The sequence below is a fragment of the Aquila chrysaetos genome, chromosome 2 (genome assembly GCF_900496995.4).
Source record: "Aquila chrysaetos chrysaetos chromosome 2, bAquChr1.4, whole genome shotgun sequence".
NCBI lineage: Eukaryota > Metazoa > Chordata > Aves > Accipitriformes > Accipitridae > Aquila > Aquila chrysaetos.
The window spans coordinates 2,193,328-2,213,357 of record NC_044005.1 but is presented as its reverse complement, the minus strand read 5'-3'; the positions used below and the strand labels follow the sequence as shown (position 1 = coordinate 2,213,357).

General features: G+C 44.4%; 1 protein-coding gene across 1 annotated transcript in view; it reads left to right on the top strand.

The window, feature by feature from the left end:
• The window catches only part of MDGA2 (MAM domain containing glycosylphosphatidylinositol anchor 2), a 385,028-nt gene that overhangs the window by 237,494 nt on the left and 127,504 nt on the right, over nucleotides 1–20,030 (top strand). The window contains exon 7 of the mRNA XM_030036202.1: nucleotides 7,754–8,083. Within this exon, the coding sequence (XP_029892062.1) occupies nucleotides 7,754–8,083 (330 nt within the window). The remainder of the gene's footprint in view (nucleotides 1–7,753; nucleotides 8,084–20,030) is intronic.

Below are 20,030 nucleotides of genomic sequence, written 5' to 3'. Positions count from 1 at the left end.
GGGATACTTATGATTTAATAAAGATCACGTGTTAGTCACAGAATCCACCAAACCAGATCCGGGTGCTTACACCCCATATATTAAATGCATCTATTCTGTATGTTGAACTTGTGTATTTCACTGACTGCTGTATTTATTTATTGCTGAAATTCTATATTACAAAGCTGGTGCCTTAAACCTGGACAGGCACAGGTGAGCTGTGTCTGATACCTCCACAGCTGCAAGCAAAATCAGTGAATTGCTCCTTGAGGGGAAGGAAGTTGAGTTTTTATTTTCCTCTACAAAATCTGGTAACCAGCAAAGACTGCAAGTATGAGCAACAGCATGCAGTGAGAAAAGTTGGCTTCTCAAGGTGTCTTGACAGATTAGGAAAAAGGTTTAGGTTTATGAATACACTTTACGAGTCTTTTAGGGACTATCTAAAATCTTTGTTGTAAGGCTGTGAATCTTTTGAATTGCAGTTGTGTGAAAGCAGGATTGCTTTTCCCATCTGTAAGGGTCTAAGGAGATGAGGGACCTGGTGTGATTGAAGCAAGAGCTGGTGATAAGAGTTGACTTTCTTTACCTGCCGCCTGCCTTACATCTTTCTCTCAAGAACCAATGAATCATCCCAGTAATCATCTTTTGGTACAAAGATCACAGCAGTAATGTGGAGAGTTGCTTCTCAGTCTTTTAAAGCAAGCAGTCTATGTCTGGATTAACAGACTGGAGTTTCTGGAGAATGAAGCTGGGGTTTGCAGCTCACTTCCCGAGCCAACTGTTCCCACGGTGCTTTTTCTGCTTTTTTTCCTTTGATGTGAAACAGAAGTATTGGAAAAGGGCTTAACATAAAGCATATAGAAGTCATGGAAGGACCATCATTCACTGTGGTGAACATTGGATCAGATCTTTGGTCTTTTCCTTGCTGTTTCTCTGCAGGCCATTGGCCTTAAAAATAAAGTCAAGATCTTTCCCATTAGCACAAACTCTTTTTCATGCACGTGAGAAGGAAACATCAAGGGGTCAGTAACATCTGAACACTAAGAAAGGATTGCTGCCTTGCCTGACCCTGGGGATGCAGCTGAAACACAGAACCCCCAGCAGTTTTGGAGGATCCTGGAAGTGAGCTGGATCTGGAGGTGAAAGTATTGGCACTTACTTGATAGAATGCCAGTGCTGGGTGCTCAGAAACAAGTGGCGTGCTGGATGCTGAGTTCACCAAACCTCCAAAATGTACTCGTGGTGCTCTAAGACACATGCAGGTCTTTAGATCTTGGCAGATTATCAGGTGACGTTCTCATCTTGTTCACTGGGAACAGCTTAAAAGAAAATTGCCCACGAGCCTTAACAAAATGTGAAGGGGAAGAATCAAAGTTAGTCAAAGCTACTTCTGGTGAGCGCACAGAGGCTGGACCTCATGTGGCATCCGACTGCTCAGTAAGGTTAAAATAAGTAATTTGCAGTTACTGCTAGTAACTAGTAGCAGAACTAGTAAGTTCTGCTACTTAATATTGCTGTTGCTGTGGGCTGCACACAGACACAAACATCAGCAAACACAAAGCCGAGCATTCCCCAATGTCCTGCGTCAGCTTAGGAAGCAGCCAGTGGCCAATAGTTATTATGTCAAAGCCTGCAAATAGTGCAGCAGCTAATGTATTCTGTTATGGTGTTTGATGCCATTTGTATGTCATGAAATGTGCATTGATGAGATGTGAACATTTTGATGCATTAAAGGAGTGTTTTGGGTTGATTGGGGTGGGAAGATACGACTTAACCTGATGAATGCAAATAGACCTTGGTTGAGATACTGAAATACATTTTATTGCTTTGAAATGTAATTAATGAGGGAGGGCAAAGACAGTTTTGTGAGGAGTTTGAGGAAAAAATTGTTTCATCTTTGTTTATTTCATCACATCATAGTTCTTTGGGGCCTCTTTGGAGAAAGACTGGCACTTTCCTGAGTCTCAAAGTACATTTACAGACTTATTTGCACATTTGCTGCTATTTTGTAGCCCTTTGTGTTGATTATGTTCTGAAATCTCTGCTGGGAAGCAGCTGTGGTTAACATGTCTGCATTTTGTTGGTTAACCTTGTGTCTCTTATTTGTTATATCTAACCTTATGGAAACCTCTGATGATGCCTCAAACGTAACTGATAATACATGGAAAAGCCAGAGTCAGAATTCATCGCATGTTTCAATATACTTGACGTTATATAGGGGGATGCCTGGAAATTATGGTCCAAGAACCTCCACATGAGGACAACCCAAACCACTGTTTTATGGGGATTGACCGTGAATGCAAACGTTTGTGCAGAATACACACAGAAATCACTTTTCCATTACCTGCTGGATTTGTATCAGGCTCAAATCAGGTGTTCCCAAGAGGTCAGTATATGACACACAATGTAAATCCATCAGGTCTGAAGTCTTTTTGGAGACCACGTCTAGCATATGTGTATCTAAGACTCTACGCCTTCTTGCCTGCAAGAAACAGCTTTGTATTCCCAAGACTGCTGAAGGCACAGTTACTCTGGAGTCTACTGACCCCATGTTGGTTTCCCAAGGGCAGCCCTGTTAGTTCAGGGCCCGAGACTAGCTTAACGAGGCCCTTCATTGCTGTAATAACTTTTCTTTCAAAGACCTGAGCAGGGTCATCCCAGCCCCTCCTGCCTCTGCCAGCCAAGAGTGCCCTAAACTCTGACTTTCACAGTCCTCTGCTCCATCGCAGTGTAACCGAGAGTGGTTCATCTGCTCAGAAGGGTTTCTGACCCGGTAGGTCAGGAAGTTTCCAGTATGTGAAGTGATTTGCAGTCTCATCAGTCTGGAGCGGGAGATCCAGGTTCAATTTCCCCTTCCTACAGAGAGCTCTACCTCCTAGGATGCTGTAGCACCGTAGCTGCTACTGCCATGTTCGGGATTTTGGGGAAGGGAGGTTTGCGACTGCTCAGGAGCGGCGGCAGTACTGCATCTTGCAGAGCTTTCCATCCTTAAAAATGAATGGTGGAGCAAGCCCTCCAGGAATTCCAGTGAGAGGCACTCTGTTTGTTGGGCTGCTTCTGGGCCAAATATTGAGCAACTCGGCACTATCATGTCTGGGACAGTTCTGGCCATGGTCCCGGCTCCCAGGTCAGAGAGGAGCGTGTCTGCCCATCGTGGCTCCATGCTGCTCCCCGCTTCCACCGCCCTCCAGCTCCACGTGTCTGCAGCTATCAGGTGTCTTCGGGCACCTGCGATTGATTTCTTGGGGATATCTTCCAGGTACAGATGGTGATTTTCATGTGCTTTGGTGGCACATTAGAAATTCCGAGATACATGGGTTAATTGTAGAGATCACTGTGTTTATTCTGGTGCCAAGTGAGATTAGGTATTTACAGATATGGGTTGTTTAATGATCTTAACTCTGAAAAGACACTGTATTTTAAAGTCAAATTTTCTGCTGATTTTGTTGGTGACAGAAGAAAATGCTGATAGCTGTGCAGTTTTTGGAGTCTTGGAGAATGAGGTTATGAAAACAGTACATTGACTTTCAATCATAGGTTGTAGTTACACAGTTGGATTGTTTGATGTGGGGATTTCATGGCTGTAACTGATGAATATAGTGTGTACGTTCACACGGCTTAAGAGACATTAAGAGGTTTGGTTTGGGGGAAGGGAGGAGGAAAGGGAATAGAGCAAAGAGACTTTTTCCTTCACTTCAGAATTTATAGAAACTCCCTTAACTTTTTCCATGTAGTGCACTGAGTCACAGCCCTCCTCTGAACTCCTTGTATTTGGATGTATGGAAAAATACTTAGCTCGGGTGTATGCTCTGCACAGTTCTTTGGTGGTTAGAGTTTGCTGTAGCTGATCAGGAGAGTGGATGATCCAGCCCAGTTATTTCTTGTACCTAACACAGCCTGCATAAAACCAAACCAACAAGCAACAGACACAAAATTTAGTTGGTTTTGTAATTCAGTCCATGAGACAGAGCGTGGAGCCCTTCCCGGCCCATGAAGTAAGTGGCTTATGGCCCAAAGTTTGAGGTTCTGTACCCCTTATCTTAGCTTGCAGACGGTATTGTGGTACTAGCCATAACGAAGGAGAGATGAAAGTTCATGTGACTTTTCTATTAGACCTTGTTCCTTTATAAGAATGAGAAACTGATGAAATAGTCTATTTCAGCACTCAAAGCAAAGGAAGAAAATTCAGAAATAAAAATAGTTTATTGAGGTTATTAGCAACTAATTCTGGTTGAAATGTGCTGCTCATCATGCCTACTGAGTTATTTTTTCTTTTTCCCTGTCTGAAAATTATTTGCATAATATATTTACTGTTTTTTGTGTGTGTAAGCATTGTTTGTTCTTCCATTTTCAAACAAAAAAGTTCAGCTCGTGTTTCAAAGTTACTTTCTGTGGCAGTTTCAAACTGTCATACAATGTATAGTTCATCCTCTTGAATCAAAGTGCGTGTTCATTCTGCTTCCTGGGGAACTGGCTGCAGCTTTTAAAAGCAAATGAGAGATGCTCAGTAAAGACTAGTGCATTTTGGTGCAAACTTAATCTTGGTAATAGTCACGAAACTTTCTTAAATAAATGAAATAATAATAATTTCTTAAAAACACATCAGCCACTTGGATTCTTGAATACACAGTTACAACTAAACAGCAGCACCCAGACAAACGCCTTTCTTGCCATACCTGATCAGCACAGCAAATGTAACAGTTTTTTTATTCTCTAATTAAAAGGGCTGGCTTCGTCAATGGAAGAAGTTTCTCACACCGTGTGTGAGGGGGTGTCCACAAGTAGCCAGATTTTATGCTTCTTTTCCCACATTGAAAAAAACCCTAATTATTCATTAAATGTTAATTCTTTTCAAAGTTGTGAAAGTGCTAATTCAGCATGGCATTTGCAAGCTCCCAAGAGTTGTTTTGTTCAAGGAGCTACTGAGCCAACAAAATTGAGTCTGAATTAGCATTTTCGCCACTTGTAGAGATGTAAGGAGCTGAAGCACCGTGCTTTCTTAGCGTGCTTGGTGCCTCATCCATCTATTTCATATTTGATGTTGTTACGCTTTCTGTATGCAGCAAGTGAAAAGTACATATTACCCGAAGTATGGGATCCAGGGAAGTTTTCAGCTCATAGCCTTTGCCGTTTGTAATGACGTCATGCTTCGTTGGCTGTAAGTGTGTAAAGATATGAGGGCAGAAAGGAGGGTGCTGCAAATGGGTCCTTTACTCAAATGCTCCATGTGTGGGGAACTGTGCGTGGATGAGGGGGCAGAGAGTGTGAGAAAACAGGGCAACTTGGAAAACTTTTAGAATAGAAGTCAGCATGATGACAAGAAATGATGGATTTAAATATGCCTTCCAGTGCTTGCATTCAACCTGGGTATTTGCTTGTAACATTTCTAACTAGTATTTTAATTGTGGGACTTTCCAGTTGGAGATAGCATATATAAACATACATATATACTTATGCACACATATACAGGGGGAGAGGGATCTTGGGACTGTATAAGTAGCATTTTATATTCAGTACATCAAAATATATGTGTATCTGAAAGACTTAACGGCTGATTCTGAAGCACTCTTTCAAAAATAAGTATCATACCAACACTGCTTTAGAGCAATCACTTTATTGATGTAAATGGTGATAGTTGTATGCTCATTTAGAAAGTGACAAGAAAAATCAGATAAGTGAGTTGCAGTATTGTTTTGCTCTTGTGCAGGAGATTGATGAGTGAATGCTAGTAAAAGATGCTGGTCTCACCAAGAAGATGGTGGGAAATAATGTTTTCCAGAGTCACTGTGCCCCTGCATGGGTGTAGGGCTCTCCTGAGTGCTGAGCCTGCCTTTGAGATGGCCTCAAAAACCTCGTCTGCCTTGGGGTTCCCATCCGAAACCCTGAGGCTACCTGATCTCTGCTTTGCTGTGGGCTAGAGAATTAAATTAATTTATATTGCAGCCTTAAATAGTTGTTGTGGTTTGACCCCAGCCAGCAACTAAGCACCACGCAGCCGCTCACTCACTCCCCCCACCCAGTGGGATGGGGGAGAGAATCGGAAAAAAAGTAAAACTCATGGGTTGAGATAAGAACAGTTTAATAGAACAGAAAAGAAGAAACTAATAATGATGATAATAACAATAATAAAGTGACAATAGCAATAGTAAAAGGATTGGAATATACAAATTATGCACAATGCAATTGCTCACCACCCACCAACCGATGCCCAGTTAGTCCCCGAGAGGCGATCCCCCCCCCTCCACTCCTCCCAGTTTATATACTGGATATGACATCACATGGTATGGAATACCCCTTTGGCCAGTTTGGGTCAGCTGTCCCAGCTGTGTCCCCTCCCAACTCCTTGTGCCCCTCCAGCCTTCTTGCTGGCTGGGCAGGAGAAGCTGAGAAATCCTTGACTTGGTCTAAACACTACTTGGCAACAACCGAAACCATCAGTGTGTTATCAACATTCTTCTCATACTGAACCCAAAACACAGCACTGTACCAGCTGCTAGGAAGAGAATTAACTCTATTCCAGCTGAAACCAGGACAATAGTCTTGGATGCAGGTAGAGGTCCTTGGGATACAGTGTGCCTCTCTAAATGATCATGTTCTGCTCTCAGTTATGTGTGCGACCTTCAGCCTCAGGTTTCTCCTGCGAGTATGGGATGGGTTTTCCTCATCTGACAAGACCCAGCTGGGGAAGCGCAACCAAGGTGCTCGTGATGGGCTGTCCTGCGTGGTTACATCTCTGAAGAGCATCTTTTTGCCTTTTCCCATTGACCATTGCCTAGAGATGTACTTTCAGCCCCCTTACCTTTTAGAGCTGGCAGCAGTTTCCCCAGCTGGACCAGGCAGCGCAGTCGGCTGCCGCTGCTCCGCAGTTCGGTGGGGTAAGGCTCCGGGCAGCCGCGGGGACCGAGGGAGCCCTCCAGGCTGCCCCGGGGAAGGAGCAGTGTATGTAAACCAGGGCAGGCTGTAGCCTCAGGCATGTGCTTACCTCTTCTCATTTAACCAGCTGGCACAAAGCTATTTTGCATGGTTGTGTTTGTTTCCGGATAGATTGGAGATGACACTACTGGTTGTATTAGTGATGTTAGGTTGATATCTCTATTTTCTCTTCTCTCGGTGCTCTGATAGTATGGGGGTGAGGAAGGGCTTGTAAATATCTCCAGAGACAGATAACAAACACTGAACGTTCATGAATTTTTTTGGTTACTCTTCAGTTGCCAGCAGCTCAAACTAATTTACGTGCTGTGACTTCCTATTTTTCATTTTGGAAATGACAAGTATTTTAGCGATGTATACTCTGTGATGATAATTGATTAAGATTTGATCCTACAAAAAAATAACCACGTGCTAAATGTGTGTATTGGACGTTTCAGTGAATTCCCGAGCATCATAGAATCATAGAATGGTTTGGGTTGGAAAGGACCTTTAAAGTTCATCTCGTCCAACCCCCCTGCAATGAGCAGGGATATCTTCAACTAGACCAGGTTGCTCAGGGTCCGCTCCAACTTGACCTTGAATGTTTCCAGGGATGGGGCATCCACAACCTCTCTGGGCAACCTGTGCCAGTGCTTCACCACCCTCACAGTGAAAAACTTCTTCCCTATAGCTAGTGTAAATCTACCCTCTTTTAGTTTAAAACCATTACTCCTTGTCCTATCACTACAAGCCCTATTACAATCATATGTAAGCATAAGTGAAGCGTGAGCATAAGTCTTTGCAAAGTCTGAATGTGCAAAATTTGTACTTTATTATAGTAAACTTTTTTTTTTGCATATTTCAGCCTTAAAAAAAGGACGTTTTTGGATCACCCCTGACCCATATCACAAAGACGACAACATCCAGATTGGGCGAGAGGTGAAAATCTCCTGCCAGGTGGAAGCCATCCCTTCTGAAGAGCTTACGTTCAGCTGGTTTAAAAATGGACGTCCCTTGCGAAGCTCTGAAAGGATGGTCATCACACAGACTGACCCCGATGTGTCACCTGGCACCACAAACCTGGACATTATTGACTTGAAATTCACTGACTTTGGGACATACACATGTGTTGCATCTCTGAAGGGAGGTGGCATATCGGATATCAGCATTGATGTCAACATCTCCAGCAGTACGGGTAAGGAGGCTTTCTTTGATATCAGTTTTACTTTGATGCAGCCAAGCTATGGCTCTCCTTTACTCATGGAAAAAAAGGTGTATACACAGAACACTTCTCACCACGAAGATATCCAAGCAAACCCTTGATCAAGGGCTGAGTTGCTTTGATTAAAGAACAGAAGCCTGAATAAATAGCATGTGGTGCATTCTCCCCAAAACGCACTAGGATCTGATTTACCCAGACTCATTGTCTTTTACTGTCAGAAAGTTATTGCTTCCATAAAAGGACTTTGGCCTTTATTTAGGACTTCAAGGCATTCAGAGTCATGAAAAAATAGCTAGCAGGAAATTACAAGGAGAAACAGGAGGGTGTTACGTTAACCAAACTGAATCCATCCAGCTACTCTAATCGAACAGCAAGTGCCAAGTACGAAGGCAGGAGCTCTTTTTTCTTAAAGATTACGCATTGCATGTGGGTAAATCATGCTATTCCCAATCAGCAAAAAGTTTAAGGTATCTGTTATGTGTATTTCCAGATCAGTGATTGAAACGTCTCTCTCTTTGATGAGCTAGAGCCTTGGCTATTATTTTGATAATAAATATCTTGTACTATGGAATAGGAATATGTAACACAATAGTAATTGCCTGCTTTTCTTTATCTCATTGCTAATAGCTGGTTTGTAACCAATAGATTTCATAGAATTTTCCCCCCAATAGTTGACTTTAATAACTGAGGTAGTCTATGTTAATAAAATGAACTAGAAAACATTCTGAATGAAGAATTTTTTTCCTGACAAAAATTAGCTGCAACCAGAAAAAAAAAGAGTTGTTGCTGGTTGATTTCTACGGAGAAGGATAAAGAAAAGCATTTCTGTTTTCAGAACACTATTTTATGTTAAAATGCAGAGGCAGATATTGTCAGTATTATATCTACTATCCATCCTATCTTTTATATGAAGAGCTGCTGTGCTTTTCCTCAGATTGTGCTTGTTGTTCACTGGGATAAGGCATGCGATGCATGCCATTTAGAAGTAAGACAACAAAGAACACACTGGAAAACATTTTTATAGCATGTGTCGTGGTTTAACCCCAGCCAGCAACTAAGCACCACGCAGCTGCTTGCTCACTCCCCCCACCCAGTGGGATGGGGTAGAGAATCAGAAAAAAGTAAAACTCGTGGGTTGAGATAAGAACAGTTTAATAGGATGGAAAAAGAAGAAAATAATAATAATGATAAAAATAATACTTATAAAATTACAATAATAATAATAAAAGAATTAGAGTATACAAAACAAGTGATGCACAATGCAATTGCTCACCACTCGCTGACCGATACCTAGTCAGTTCCCAAGAGGCGATCTGCCACAGGCCAACCCCCCCCCCCCCCCAGTTTATATACTGGACATGACATCACACGGTATGGAATACCCCTTTGGCCAGTTGGGGTCAGCTGTCCCGGCTGTGTCCCCTCCCAACTCCTTGTGCCCCTCCAGCCTTCTTGCTGGCTGGGCAGGAGAAGCTGAAAAATCCTTGACTTGGTCTAAACACTACTAGCAACAACTGAAACCATCAGTGTGTTATCAACATTCTTCTCATACTGAACCCAAAACACAGCACTGTACCAGCTACTGGGAAGACAATTAACTCTATCCCCACGAAAACCAGGACAGCATGGAAGGAAAATGTTTAATAGACATCTTCCGACCCCTTTTTACCAAACACATTCAAGTATATGCTTTGTACTTTTTCAAAAAGATTAAATGCACACTTTTGCCTCAAAGAGTATATCCACAGTTCTATTCTCCAAATTTTACAACGTCAGTAATACTTTGCAAGTACATGCCATGGCTAAACAATCTCTGTTACAACTTTCATGATAAATTATTATTTAGATTTTAATACATGAGCCTGCCCTCCATCTTCAGTACAATACTGGTACCATAGATCCTGCTTGAGCACCACATTGCTTCTGACATGAGTCTGGAAGGCTTGCCCACTGCAAGTGTTTCATGAAGAATATTGTGTACAACAGGGAAATGAGACAGGATTGACTTGTGGTTTGGATAGGAGCCTGGGAAGGAAAGCCATGTGATTGAGTTAGGGGCCACTTAAGCAAAATGGACATATATAAGCCCATGGGACTAGCTAGGAGGTATCTAAGGGAACTGGCCAGTGTCACTTCAAGGCCACTTTGTTATCTTTGAAAAGTCATGGTGACCTACAGAGATCCAACAAAGACTGGGAAAACTGAAATTTTAGCCCATCTTCCAAGAAGGCACGAAGGAGAGGCAGGGGGGTACAGGCCGGTCATCCTCACCTCGGGGAAGGTCAGGGAGCGTGTTCTCCTAGAAGCTGTCAGTCCACGTGAAGGACCAGGAGGTGACTGGAAACAACCAGCATGGATTATCAGAAGCTGGCTGTGCCTGACCCAACCTGGTTGCCCGCTACAATAAAAAGACTGTCTCTGTGGGCAAGGGGAGGGAAAGAAAAGCTGTTTGCCTTGACTTTAGTAAAGCCTTCAAGCACAGTCTTTTGTAGCATCTTTATAGCCAAACTGGTGAAGCATAGTTTGGAGATGTGGACTGGAAATAAGGTGTGTTTGTAAAATGAGCTGCAGAGAGTTGTGTTCACTGATAGAGGCGCAAAATATGTGCATGTGTAAGTGAACAAGCAGTCAGCATTTTTACACAGTTCACCTTTGCTGTGTCCCACCCTGAAACGTAATGCACACATACACAAACCTTGAGAGATGGGAGGAAAGCACTAATTTTATTTAGTTTAGTTAGTTCTTATTTTATTATTTGCTATTTATTTTCTATTTGTGTTATTGTTCGGGGATCCTTGAGTATTTCACTTCTTTTTGCTCAATTTTGTAAGTATAAACCAGAAGTATTTATTTTTACTGTTTGATAACCCTTGAAATGATTTTGCGCAATTTTGTGGACTTTTAGTTAACTTCAGAATGCCTATGCTGGAGCAACGCAAGGAGCTTGGGGAGGTAGTTGTGGAGGGCTGTTCCCTTGCAGTGGTACAGCCTGGGGCTGCCTGGCCAGGGAGCAGCTCTGCGGGGTCCCGGTAGGCAGCGAGCGGCCATGAGCAGCAGCGTGCCATGGCAGCGATGGAGGCCAATGGATACCACGTCCAGTTTTGGACCCTCGATGTAGGAGAGGCTTCAACAAACTGGGCCAAGTACAGCGGAGGCCATGAAGATGGTCAAGAGCGGCTGGGGGAAGGGGCTTGTCCAGTCTGGAGAAGAGACAGCCCTGGGGCACCTAACAGCAGCCGTCCCCTGCCTGTAAGGGATGTATCGAGAGGATGGAGCCAGGCTCTTCCACCAGTGTGTACTGGGAAGGTGAGAGGCAAGGGGCGTGAGTTGAAATGAGAAGTTCAGACTGCATATAAGGAGCAACTTTTTCCCTATGAGGATGTCCGAGCGGGAAACATTGTGGGACCTCCATGCCCAGGAGGTTTTGAAGACCTGATAAAGCCCTAAGCAGCCTGGTCTGACCTCACATCTGGCCATGCCTTGAGCTGGAGCTTAGACTAGAGACCTCCCGAGCTCCCCTCCCGCCTCAATTATCCCTTGAAGAATGTAGGGATAGAAGCACTAACCAACAGATTCATGGACAAGGGAGCAGCCTGTCGGCCAAAAGAAACATGTTCTTCAAGCTTATTAATGCATAGCTTACGAACAGGTAAAGAACTGGGAGGATTATTGTAGGGTAAGAGCTGAGTTTGGCGTGATGGATGGCAGTTGCATGCAAACTTTGTTACCTGCTTGCCAGGGTGAAGTGGACAGTGACGTTTGTGCAGTCATGCATTACCCATCTGGCAGACAGTAACCGCTATATTATCTGTACTTGCTGGGGAATCATTTGGGAAATTGATGGGATTTATTGGAAGCATCCATTAGATGGCTGTACCTATAAGCTCGTCACAATTTCTGCAGGCAGTGATGAATGATGTCAGCTCTTAAATTTACTGTCCCGTAACACTCAAGAAAATCAGAAGGGGGGAAGAAAAACTAGTGTTTGGGATCAGCCTTATTTAGCATCTTAAAAGAAATTCTGCCTGTTTGTATGACTTCATTACCCGATTAAGTGGAAGCTGAAATAGTTTCAGTGTGCTTTTGAAGGTCATTACTGATTCATCAAGATTCATTACTGCTGTGGTAATTATGAACATAAGGCCTAGGCACAAACATGTTTTCCAAATGCCAGGACTTGCACGGATATATTAATATCGTGCTGTGTCTGTTTGCTGGTTTTGGGGAGAATTCTCTCTTCCTGACGTGGACGAGGTTCCTCCTGGAGTCACCGAGTGAGGCAGGAGGGGCTGTGCCACCTCGTAAGGAAGGAGGGAGACAGTTAGGTCTCCTCTGTCCCTCCAGCAGATTGGAAAGGGACATGTTGCCGTGCAAGGGACATGCCAGCCTCTTGGCATACTCGGCATTGCACTTGTTTAGTAGGAATATTTTTCCCTTGACATTTTGTACTTTCAACAAGAAAGGCATAGATTTATGTCCTGAGTATCTTATATAAATGGACCTGAAGTAATGCCCTAGCAGCCTCGCCCCCACACATCTCCATAAAGTAGGTCACTGAATAGTGGAAATGAAGAATCAAATGTTGAATATTTGCCCTATAAAAGCCCTGTCATCCATAAAACCAACCCTGGGCGAATGTTACTGAAAGACAGGATGGCTCTTCTGTGTGTGTGTGTGTGCATGTCATGGGGAATCTGAAGGCAGAAGATGTTAAAACAGCAACAAAAAACCCCAGTAAAATAGGCTCATGGTAAGCAAAAAAGAGAGATGGATCAGGAGAGTGTGTTAGTCTTTGTAAGCGATCTTATTCTCTGCCTTAAATATTATATTCAAAGCAAGAAGAATAAGGCTTTAGGTGATGTATGGTCTGCTCTGTTCAGTATGGGTTCTTACGCTATCTTTATCCCCCTAAAATCAGTATCAGTACAGTAAGAGATGTAACATCTGTCACTTCTGGCTTACTCTCTTTTCATCTTCCCCCTGGAGGTAGTATTGTGCAGTGAAGTGAGTTGTTATTTGGGGGGGGAGGTATTTTACTTTATTCTCTGGCTGCACTGCTCTGAATTTCTACTAGAAGGGCTGGATGGAGGAGATGGTGACCCTTCTTTTCCTAAAAGAGCCCTTTCTACTGTTTCACTCCTACCCAGTGTGGGCACAACTACGTGCCCTACATAGCAAATATGTCAAACAAATTCTTCATCTCTGGGTGAACCTGAGGATGTACTGAGCATGTACCACCCCAGGGGAGACACAGCCCGAAGTGGGTCGTGGACTTTGGGCATGAGCACAGGGCAGGCTGGTGGCCTCCAGGTCTGCTGTTCCACCTCTGCGGCTAGTCATGTTGACAGATAGATTTGGTTTTAGTTAAGTGCTGCCAGAGACAAGGAGAGAAATTCTTGAAAAACTAGTATATATGAGGTTGTGTCTGCTCCCTGCAGTATGGTAAGAGGGCTTCCCTGTTAAGTTAATCAGCTATCTATTAAATAATGAATTAATTAAACATCCAGGCTGATGTGTTAGGACATGTGGCCTTGATCTGTTTGTAAAGTATGTGTCCTCTGGTCATCTTGTTCCTCCTTTGATGATACATGAAAGAGACCTTCATTTTACTTCTAAATGTTTATTAAAATCACAGTACTGCCTCTTTGCATAATGAAAAAATGCTTTTTGTGAGATAATTAGTGGTCCAATTAAGATATTTGTAAACCTTAAGCACTGTCCAGAGTGATCATTCATGGGCAACCCTGAGACATACCAGAAAATAGACAGATGTTTCATTATTGCAGTAAATTGATTATTTTTGTAAGCCATTATCTTTGGAGTTTATCTTTGAAAGGAATAGGTGAACAGAAGGGACAGATAAATGCTGGATTTTGTTAAAAAGCTTTTCTTTTATAGTTCTATTTTAGTACTTAATGTACAGAGATTTTTCTTTTTAATTCTATCCCTGGGAGCCGCCGTCCCTTCCCATCACACAGCTTGCAGCACGGCTGGCCAAGCTGTTTGGCTGCCTGCTCCTGCGAGGATGGGGGCAAGGACGGGCCATCTCCTGCTCTGCAGCCCCTTCCCTCGCCAGCACCTGGTTCCCCCCAGGAAATCTGATTTCTCCAGGGTGTGCTCATCCACCGCAGATTGACTTCAGCTGGCTTTCTGGGAGCAGACACCCTCTTTAGCGGCCACATATTGCAGAGTCTCTTTATTCTTCTCTGGAGGGCTGTGGAGTTGGCTCATCATCTCGCATTGCATATGGCTCATGGAGCTCCTCAGCATGACTCCTGCGAGATCACTGAAAGCTAATTTGGCTAATTTGCCGCTGGCTGTGTATGTTCTCGGTTGAAAATGTGCCTCTTCAGAGTCTATTGCAGAATAAGGTGGTGTTTTAAGGTATTAAAAGTATGTTGAGGTATAAGAACTGATTCTGGAATTATTTTGCTGTTTAAGTAGATCTCTTAAGCCCCCACCATGAAACCTGTGGTTGATATTCATGTGTTCACTCGCAATTAGAAGTGGCTTCTGCCCAAGAAAACATGGGCTGCGGTGCTTTCTCTTCTTTGTGTATGGGCAGGACAGCACACAGACAACCAGAGCAACGAGAACAGAAAGCGACCATGAAATCAAGACACGATTTCCTCACAGCTCGCTCGATTTACCTTCCACATGAGTAACTAGATAGATCCTCTTTCATGGTGATGAAAGGTTAAAGTAAATTCTCTTGACGTCAGCTGCTTTTCCAATCGTTTGGCTGGATCAGCAGTCTCCCCCAGGGCTCTTTTCTCACCTCTGGAGATCCTTTCAGCGTATGCTCCCCCATATTCCCCAACACTTTTTCTAAAAGAAATGCACATTAAGGGTATGCTGAGCAGTTTTAGTCTCTGTTTACAGAAATGTCTACAGAACCTGAATAATTATCGCTTGCTGCCCTTCAAAGGCTAAATGATCTTGTTCAAATACATTTTGTGTACCAACTCAGCTTCCTATACCAAAGCTCAGTCTGCCCTGTCTTAAAAAAACCCCTCCGTCACATAAGGAGTATGAATCATGAACAGGGATCGAAATGCATGTCTCTGGCAGAGGATGATTAATACTAGAGATTCAGACCTTCAAATTCATAAATATTAGAGAAGGAGGATACGCAAATAATTTCACCTCTATCTCCTAGCCAGTACAGTGCAGATTCTTCAATATTCCTTATCCAGGCTGGTTTTAAATTACTTGAAGAATGTGACTACCAACACTTCTTTTGGGAGATTATCTCTGAGTAATCTCCAGTGCGGATTATTTCTTGATATTCAGCTCAAATACTCCTTTGCTCTGCTTTATCCTATAATTACTAGTTATTACCATTAGTCCGTTTTAAGCAGCCTGATCACACTAGCCCACAGCTCCTCCCAGCCCACAGACTCCCCATCACTGCTAAGCTTGGCAGTCATTGCTTCAGGGCTATGGCTTGTCTTTCTGCCTGTTTAAGGCACCTGAGGAAATACAGAAGTGATACTACCCCTACTTCACCTGTGCCACCTGTAATCCCCAGTAAAGAGCTCAGGAGTCATGCTGGTCCCTCCCAAGCCTGCCATGGGGTCACCACTTCTAGGCCCTCCCTGTCCTTCTTACGCTGGTCGTCTTCTGCCCCTTTGAACGATTTCTGTGTAAGCAGATTCTTGCCTCTGCCATTGCCTCTTTGGCAATTAATTAAGCTATCTGGAGGTTCAAAACAGGGACGGTGACTTGACCCATCAGGACTTCAAAGATCTAGGGTAGACTAGAACTAGGTTTGGTCTACCTGACTGTCTGTCTATGCAGTGAATAAATGTATTAGGCTCATGCATTTGGCTTTTTCTTTGAAATAGCTACTTTGGTCCTGTCCCCATTCTCCTACAGACACAGTGACTGTGCTGGATCAAGGATCCTATGGAATTACAGTAGGACTACCACAGGAGATCAGATGGAAAGTTCTAGTCTGGTTTCCTATCGCCGGTAACAGACACATCTGCCTAGGGAGCAGTTTAACAAAAAAAAATGAGGACAAGAATACAGTGATACCTTCTGCCATCTGACCTTCTGGTGAGTCAGTGACTTTCGGTGGCAAAGGTTGTCTCAGACTATTTTATTTAAGAGCCAGGAGTGGACATATATCAACAATAGCCCTTTTATGCGTGTGCCTCTACCAATTTCAAAGGATGATACTATGTGGTTTTAAAGTAGGTGCTACTTTAGTGTTACTAACGCTTTTGTTTTTCAAGTGATAACCCTCTACTTTAGGAAACAGATTTAACTGCTAAGAGTATTAACTTCTGTTTTAAGCCACTTGCTGCATGAATAAGGTAATGTTTGTTGTTTCAAATATAGACTTTAGCTAATTTATTATTCTGCACAGGCAGGAACAGAATTGACCTTTATTTGCAGCAGGCTCTGTAGCTGGTGCTGCAGGAGACATGCTGATGCCTCAGCGGGGAGGGCTGAGCCCCTCCGAGACTCTTGGCTTGTGCCACAGCAGCACCTGCCAGGAGAGGGAGGCTGGCACAGCTGGCAGCACCCCAACACGGCCAGCAGCACCCCGACACAGCTGGCAACACCCTGCTCGCTTGCTTGGCACTTCTGCTCGCTTGGCTGGCACCTCCCCGGGCTCGCCCCACTGGCAGCACCTTTGCTAGCACGCCCACGTTCGTGCATGTTTGCTTGCACACCCTTGCACCGTTGGTCGTGCACCTTTGCTCCTTCACCTTTGCTCGTGCACCCTTGTTCGTGCACCTTTGCTCATTCGCCCTTGATTGTGCACCCTTGTTCGTGCACCTTTGCTCATTCGCCCTTGATTGTGCACCCTTGCTCAGGCATTCTTGCTTCTAGTAACAAGTGATGGGGTGAGAGGAAACAGCCTCAAGTTGCACCAGGGGAGGTTTAGATTGGATATTAGGAAAAATTTCTTCACCGAAAGGGTTGTCGAGCATTGGAACAGGCTGCCCAGGGAAGTGGTGGAGTCACCATCCCTGGAGGTTTTTAAAAGACAGGTAGACGTGGCGCTTAGGGACATGGTTTAGTGGTGGGCTTGGCAGTGTTAGGTTGGACTTGATGATCTCAAGGGTCTTTTCCAACCTAAATGATTTTATGGTTTTATGTTTCTATACCCTTGCTCACACAGACTTGCCAGGCCCTCCTCCACAGCAGGCTCAGCTGCCTGGTCCCTGGTCCTGGGGCTTCCCTATGTCTTGGGTTGTAGTAAGGGAAGAAAAACTTGGAATGATTATTTTCTCCTCAATTCTCCAGCTCCACCCCCCCACCCCACCCCACCTCCGCCATCTTCCTGATTTCTCTGTGGGCATTGCATTGATTTGAGTATCTTTAGTGGCTTTTTTAGCATTATTGCTTATGAAAACAAGTCATACATGATCAGGCTGCCAGTGCCTGTCAGTTGGTGTGTCGCAATCCCGCACGCCCCCTGATATTTTTTGACCCTGTAGCTAATTTAAGCCAAATTTGACAGCAGAATAGACATCTCGGAGATAATTAAGTACCTGCAAGTTTGTAAAAATAAATAGGTGAGTATAAAAAGGGAAACCCTAGTAAAACTCGTCCCTAGGCAAAGGTTCAGTGCTGTCCTTCTTCCTAATTAAACAGTAGAGAATCAGCATCTGAGTTAAGGGGACCCTTAGCCATAACCGCTGTGGTGGGGGCAGAGAAATACTTCATGGGAGCTCACCGTCTTAGGCACTGTCAGTCAAATGTGATACATGAAAGCTGCAGCCAGGCTTCTTATTTGTGGTATTGCCCATGAAATGATTTGTTTTAATAGATGGCCTTGTCCCTCCCCTCTCCTTCTCTGTTTCCAGTAACAAGAACATTAATAAATACAGTAAACCATAATAATATATTAACTGGCTTACAATGTGACAGATACTGGTTGTGCTGCAAAATGGCACAGGAGAAGATGAGTCAGGGTATTTTAAGGTATCTTTCCATCTGGGGTACTGATACAGCCTATCTTATCAGCCTGCCTGCAGACCTCATAGTCTATGGTCCTTATCTTGGCAGTGTGCGGTTTTTGCAGTACAGTTATCTCTATTTTTCAGAAAGAAAACTGAGTTAAAGAGAGGGTAAATTACTTGCTCACAGTTGCACAGGACCTTTTTGGCATGCATCTTTTATTTTCCCCTCAAAAATGTGTGTCCTGTGCCATTCACTCTCCTTCCTCTCAAATGCCTCCAGAAGCTACATGTGACCATGAGAAGCAGGGTGTATTCTTTCCTGGTTTCTTCCTTATACGATTCATAGCTTGCTCTGTGTACAAATTTCTGAATTACCCCTGCCTCTTGGTCTGAGATGCTGTTTCTTGCAGCTGGCAGGCTCCCACAGCTGGAGCTCAGGGCTGGTGCCTTCCTGCATCCCCACAGTGCAGCTGCATGGGAAGCAAGTCTTCGTAAGTCCCCAGCTGCACTCTACATCTCTGCCCCTGTTCCTCTCTAGGTCCGCATCTTGGACGCACTAAATTTGTCTGTTTACTCCTCCCGTGATGAGCTTAGTGAAGGAGTTTCTTAAACCAGAGGAACATTGCGGATATCTGGGGAGCAGCTCCTCAATTTATTTGTATCCCAGCCCTGTTTCAAGTGCAGCGTTGGGTCAGCCTCCACCCATGAAGCTGGCTTTGCTGCCTTCTCTCTCATTTTTTGTCTCTCTTCTGTCATGCGTTGCCTTCACAGGCAGCATTTGCACAGGACCGCTTGCTGTGCCAAAGGCAAGTCTTGCTCCTGGCTCAGTGCTTGAGATGAGAAGTTACAGCCCTTGCTCCAGCCAGAAAGTGGGTGATTTCTGAGGCTAAGATGGTGTGATTTTAGAGTCCAGACCTGTTGCTCTGATGGCAGTCTGAAAAGGATGGAGTCTGGAACAGGCTGCCAGCACAACATGTCCAGAAATAGGTCTACACGGACAACTACCAAAGGGAAAACTCGTGTCCTGGACCCATCTGGACCATGGGCTTGCAAGCAGAACTGTAGATAGTGCTGTAGGCTGGTACATAGCAGATAGCAGACCTTCTCCCTCTTGATAGCAGGTATTTTGTTTGAGGGCTGTGACCCCACAGTCTTGGCCTCACGGTTCTCACGGTCAGTGAATCCCTGAGACGGGAGAAGGTTGTGCTTCCCCAGGGCAGCTGGAGGTGCCGCAGGGGCAGGGAGGGAGAGGAGAGCTACGAGGGAGCCTGCAGCATCCGTACCAACTGGGACATGCTTTGATCTAAGCACGTTCACAGCAGGGAACAGATCCACTGCCCAGGGGGGAAGGGAAAAAGTAAATCTTTTTTACTGGTCCAGAGCGAGCTGTGTATTATTTGATCTAAGCTGAGAAACCACAAGCCAGGTGAGCTGGAAAAAAATGTTCAGAAGGAGGCTCCTTCCTGCAGGCAGGCAGCACACAGCGTGCTTGCAAACCTTTCTCTTTAAACTGTATTTTTCTTCTTAGAACAATACCCTCTTCCCAGTTTAGTCTGTGTTTTCCTAGAGCATTGCTTTAGAAAGTGGCCATTTGGTATCTATCTGATGTGCTGGCTTTCAGGAGAGAAGGCGGAGGAGTCCCACCACAAGCACCCGGCTGGTTCACGTCCAGCACAAGTACCGTGTACTGCACAGCAAGAGTGTGGGCTGTAGAAATGAGGGAGAGGCAAGGGCACACGTTGATGGAGAAACGCAGTGAGAATAGCTTGGAGAACCCCAGAGCAGCACCCGTGCTCCTTCTGTCTCATCCCTCACCACCTTCAGCACCCTTTTCCCTCTGGTAGAGCTCTGACAAGACTGCTTCCATGGCTTTGTACCACCCTCCCTTCGCTGGGGTGGACCATCATGTCCTGCAGCCCTTGCTCTTCAGGGGCTTTTGGGTATCTTCATGGGGTGGTTCTCCTCGGGCTCCCTCCAAGTGATCCAGGTCTCTGGGACAC